Source organism: Sinocyclocheilus rhinocerous, unplaced genomic scaffold, assembly GCF_001515625.1.
Source record: "Sinocyclocheilus rhinocerous isolate Xijiao unplaced genomic scaffold, SAMN03320098_v1.1 scaffold3214, whole genome shotgun sequence".
Taxonomy (NCBI): Eukaryota; Metazoa; Chordata; class Actinopteri; order Cypriniformes; family Cyprinidae; genus Sinocyclocheilus; species Sinocyclocheilus rhinocerous.
Window position 1 is genome coordinate 91,640 of NW_015636927.1, and position 5,691 is coordinate 97,330.

Genomic DNA, 5,691 nt, shown 5'->3' on the forward strand with positions numbered 1-5,691 from the left:
AACCCTGAAATAACAATGGGCAGAAAAAAACAAAGAGAATTATTATGAAAATGTATTGTCATATCTGTGCCCTTTTATGTCAGATTCTTAAATGTAGTAAATTCAATCTGAATAAAAGTGGCTATTAACAATAATGTTGGCTATTAACAATCAAATGAAATCACTATAAACAAAATCCATAGATGGATTTTGCATAAGTTATGTTAAGTTTAAATACAACATTTTAATGTAGAAATATTAAATGATTGCAAAAATAAAATAATGAGCTACTTTTTAAAATTTGATACTACAACCGCCAGTAGGTGGCAGCAAGTGAGTTGAATCCTTAAATCAACCGATTCGTTTAAAATGCTAATTCATTTAACTTAGCAAAGTTGAAATGCAGTTGAAATGCGGCTAATAATTTCTGACCTACACTAATGAAATATTCGTAATCCGAACCTTCGCGATTTCATCTTCAACATTGGACTGACGTAATCTAATTAATATTCATAGCCATAAGATTCGTTGCTTGCTATTTGGGCGGACGTCACATTACGTAATTAATATTCATGAGCTAAGCCTTCACTGTTCGTTTGTGATCTTCTGTTATGAACGTAACATTAGATGTCGTCTTATATGCATAAATTGTTTTTGTCTAATTGTTGTAATCAATGCATTATATCTGACAAAATATGACAAATTAATGTAAATGAGTATTTTATTAATAAACTAGGCCTATATTTAATAAAGGTCACTGTACTTTCCAACACAAAGCACATTCATATAAAACTGTGGCTGATTTATTCTCAGTAATTCAACCGATCTCATGTCAGCCCTCGTAATTCTATAGAAACTATTTCCTGGGGGAGTAAAAAAGCTTTCCACTTGAACCACTTCCCACTAATGGAAAGTCAATTCTGTGGGAATAAAACCATAATCCTGTCTCTGAAGCCGAGTTTCACAACCAACGGACCACACACTGTGACTTGGATAAACACACATCAAACATTTATTTACAACATCTTAAACAAAAAGAACATTTCATTGCACCTTCTCACAGCTGTTTTCAGAGCTACTGACTAAAACAACATGGCTGTAAATAGATTAGCAAAACCTAATCTAACCTTTCTGTTGCAAACAAGTTCATTGAGGATATAAGTGATGTGAGTAAACCGATTCTCTAACGCCATTTCTCCTATTCAAGCTGCTCGTGACATAGTTCCCAATGTAAATGGTTGTAAAATATAACATATTTTGTACATTGTTTACAGTAGTGACATGAGAAACTGAGCCTTTCGAAACTGAATCACATGAACCGCTTCGCAAAACGATTCACTGTTCCGAAGAAAATGGTCACTTCACTTCAAACTCACTTCAAACATGCATAAAGACGCCTTTTACAAACCTACTGAAAGTGTAATCTATTAAATATAAGATACAAGTCATTAAATACCATCACGTATAAAGTTTATGTATAATATGTATTCTTTTGTAAAAAAAAAAAAATCAAAAAAAATTTAAAAACCAAAATTCTAAAACTAGCCAATCACAAATGCTCTCTGGCTGTCAGTCGTTTTGCGTTTTCAGGTTTGCTGACATCGGATTGGCTGAGATGGCTGGAGGGCGGGGTTTTGTAGAGGGGACGTGGTGTTGATGGGGAAGTATAAAGGCGCGTTATGTTTATTTTAAGCGCGCACAAATGCTTGAACTCTTTCAACTTGGGTGGATTCTAATCGGCTGTCAATGTTTTTAAAGCTCATCAGCTGGGAAAAAAATCATTCTGAGAGTGATTCCAACGATATCGTTCCTCTTTGTCGTTATTATTATAAATGCAGCTGTGGACTTGATTATCAAAACTTTATAGTTAGTTATCTTCTTTGGTGTGAATGCGCCTTAATTATGTGGCTACCCAGCTAACAAAACTAACGTTCTAAGAACGTTTTGCTAACGCTTCCATTAATTAATAATGAACGTTCTCTAAACATGTTTCATGTTTTTTTTTCATTGGCTATGCGAATGTTAAGTTAACATTGCATTTTATAATTTTGCAAACATTATGTGAACATTACTTTTGAATGTTCTCTGAAACAAGCAGATAACATTTAAAAAACGTTAGACAAACATCCAACTAAAACGTTTCAGAAAAAAATGCTAACGTTATGAGAACTTCGAGTTCGTCTAACATTTAAAAGTTAGATGAACGTCCAACTAAAATGTTTCAGAAAAAAAGGTTCATGAACAGTGTATAAATATTGTTTTTGTGCTAACGTTTTGAGAACATTATTAGTTAGTCTAACTTAAAAAAAAAAGCATTACATCAACATCCAACTAAAATATTTCAGGAAAAACGTTCAATGAACAATGTATATAGAATCTTTTTGTGCTAACATTTTGAGAATGTTATTAGTTTGACTAACATTTAAAAACCGTTAGGTGAATGTCCAAATAAAACATTTAGTTAAAAAATGTTCCATGAATGACGTATAAATAACGTTTTTGTGGTAACATTTTGAGAATGTTATTAGTTTGTCTAACATTTGAAAAAACGTTGGAAGAATGTCCAAATAAAACATTTCAGAAGAAAAAAAACGTTTTATGAATGACGTATAAATAACGTTTTTGTGGTAACGTTTTGTGAACATTATTAGTTTGTCTAACATTTGAAAAACGTTAAGTGAATGTCCAAATAAAACATTTCAGAAGAAAAAAAAAAGTTCCATGAATGACGTATAAATAACGTTTTTGTGGTAACATTTTGTGAACATTATTAGTTTGTCTAACATTTGAAAAATGTTAAGTGAATGTCCAAATAAAATATTTCAGAAGAAAAAAAACATTTTATGATTCACGTATAAATAACGTTTTTGTGGTAACGTTTTGTGAACATTATTAGTTTGTCTAACATTTAAAAAACGTTGGAAGAATGTCCAAATAAAACATTTCAGAAGAAAAAAAATAAACTTTTGCGAATGACGTATAAATAACGTTTTTGTGTTAACATTTCGAGAACATTATTAGTTTGCCTAACATTTAAGAAAACGTGAGAAGAATGTCCAGAAAAAACGTTCCATGAACAATTTATAAACATTGTGCGTCAAAACATTTTGAAAACGTTAATAAAGAAAGATAAATGTTCTTTTAATGTTACAGGAAGAACATTTATGAATAACTTTTAGCTTTGTTTTTAACTTTTTAATAATAACGTTTATTAAGAACCTTTCCAGAACGTTCTGAGCACATTCCCTGTCCGAAATCACATCTGAAAGCATGTTTAAAATGCATATTTATATAACAATATATGATGCATGCTAAAAAGATGCACTTTCATAATAGTAGGCACAATTAACCACTGCAATATAGTGCAATTATAAATATATGTTCATATTTGTGTAGTTAAGGTTGAAGCGGTGTGTGTGTGTGTGATTGAGGTCAGTTGTAGCTGTCCTTGCGCAGCGCGGTCCGGTCCGATAAGCCGTTCTGATCAGGGCTCTTGTACTGGAAGCTGGTCCCGTTCAGGGGCACGACGCTGCTCAAGAGCGAGCCGGCCGGATAACACCAGCAACACAAACACGACTGACAGAGACAGAGACAGAGAGAGACAGCAGAGATTAGATCCTCACAGCATCACTGCGCTCTGTTATCACACTCATTACAGCTCTCTGTACCCTGAAGCAGTTCTTGAACTTCTTGCTGACGAAGTAGAGGATTATGGGATTGATGCAGGAGTTGATGGTTGCCAGATTTATACTCAGGTAATCGAACACCAGCAAGAAACTGAGACACAAAAACAACAACACAAATAGGTGAAAATCAATAAACTGCACAAAATACACATTAAAGAATTGCATTTCTTATTTCATCGATGCATTACTATAAAATATGCTAGATTTTCTAATATTATGACTTTGTGTGTGTTATTATAGTTAATTAAAACTAATGAAAAAAACGCAATTTTTTTTTTGTTGAAATAAAATATAAAAAAATATTATAATAATAATTTTATTTTATTAAAATAAAAAGTATTTCTATTTTAATTTTATTATTAAAAATATATACAAATTAAACATTAATAAAACTTACTTTTTAAAGTTAGCCTAAAGATTTTTTATTTGCTTTGGCTTTTGATTAAGCCTGAATATTGTGAATGATTTTCTTAATTTGTAAGCATTTTTGATGTTATTTTAACATTGTTATGTTCATGCTATTATAGTATTGTTTTAGTCCAACTTCAAAATGTAAGTTTTATTAGTAAGTTACATTTTTATTAATAAATTTGTTTTACTTGTATGTTTGTTAGAATATCTGTAATGTTATTTTAACATTATGTTCATGCTCTTATAGCATTGCTTTAGTCCAACTTCAAAATGTAAGTTTTATTAATAAGTTAATTTTTTTATTAATAAAAAAAAAATTATTAGTTTTATTTATTTTAGTACATCAAGTTAAACTAAATGAAAATGAGAAATGATGCCTCGGCAACTAGCTGAAATGAAATAAGTTTAGTTTTTTTTATATTTTTTATATCAGGGTACAAAACAGTACTTTGAGTCATTCGTATGTATAAAATAAAGTTGAGTTGAGTAATAAAAACTATACATACATATTTAAATGAAAAATTATTAATAATAACAAAAACACAAACATTACTACAATTTTACAATTTAAAATGAAAACAACATATGAAAATAAAAGCAAATTCAAAATTGTAATAAAATCTATAATAGTGTCTATATGATTCTACAGTAACACTGTTGTGTGTGTCTGTGTGCGTGTGTGTGTGTGTGTGTGCGTGTGCGTGCGTGTGTGTGTGTGTGTGTGTGTGTGTGTGTGTGTGTTTGTGTGTGTGCGTGCGTGCGTGCGTGTGTGTTTGTCTGTGTGTGTATTTATATTATTTAACATTTTATATAATATAAAAAATAATATAAATTATAAAAAATATTATATATATAATGATAAATAAATAATTATATATTTTCAGTCAAAATACAGAATCATTTTTATGATATATATAAAATCGAAAATAATTTTATATAGAATGTTATATATCAATGTTCAATATCATATACTGTATATCATCTAAAATTTTTAACATATTTTATCTAATATAATAATTTTTCAAATCTATTATATTTCATAGATCTTGTCTCTTTAAAAAATATTCCAAAAGAGCTTTTGAACTACTTTCTGTTTATAAATGGTCGGAAAACGTGAAAACACCAACATAACTTCAAATGCTTGTCCTTATATTAAAAATATAATATTAATTATTATAAAAATAGTAGACTAAATACTGGTGGAAATGTTGTCCACATGCAGATTAGTGTCTATGTATCTTGTTAAAGACGGATCATTGTTGTTGCTGATGTCCTGGTCACACACCACAGAACTGACTGATAATTCAGCTTTATGGAGGAGTAATGAATTAAGTGCTATTAAAGGGATACTCCACTCCAAAATGAAAATTGTGTCATTAATCACTTACCCCCATGTTGTTCCAAACCCGTAAAAGCTTCGTTCGTCTTCGGAACACAATTTAAGATATTTTGGATGAAACCCGGGAGGCTTGCGACTGTCCCATTGACTGCCAAGTAACTTACACTGTCAAGGTCCAGAAAAGTATGAAAGACATCGTCAGAATAGTCCATCTGCCATCAGTGGTTCAACCGTAACGTTACGAAGGGACGAGAATACTTTTTTTCCACAAAGAAA

General features: G+C 30.6%; 1 protein-coding gene across 1 annotated transcript in view; it reads right to left on the reverse strand.

Moving 5' to 3' along the window:
* Window positions 1–3,395: 3,395 nt before the first annotated feature.
* The window catches only part of LOC107748289 (endothelin-1 receptor-like), a 6,015-nt gene continuing 3,719 nt past the window's right edge, over window positions 3,396–5,691 (reverse strand). The window contains exons 4-6 of the mRNA XM_016563028.1: window positions 5,297–5,349; window positions 3,648–3,756; window positions 3,396–3,555 (exon numbers count right to left, since the gene is read on the reverse strand). Of these exons, the coding sequence (XP_016418514.1) occupies window positions 3,412–3,555; window positions 3,648–3,756; window positions 5,297–5,349 (306 nt within the window). The 3' untranslated portion in view covers window positions 3,396–3,411. The remainder of the gene's footprint in view (window positions 3,556–3,647; window positions 3,757–5,296; window positions 5,350–5,691) is intronic.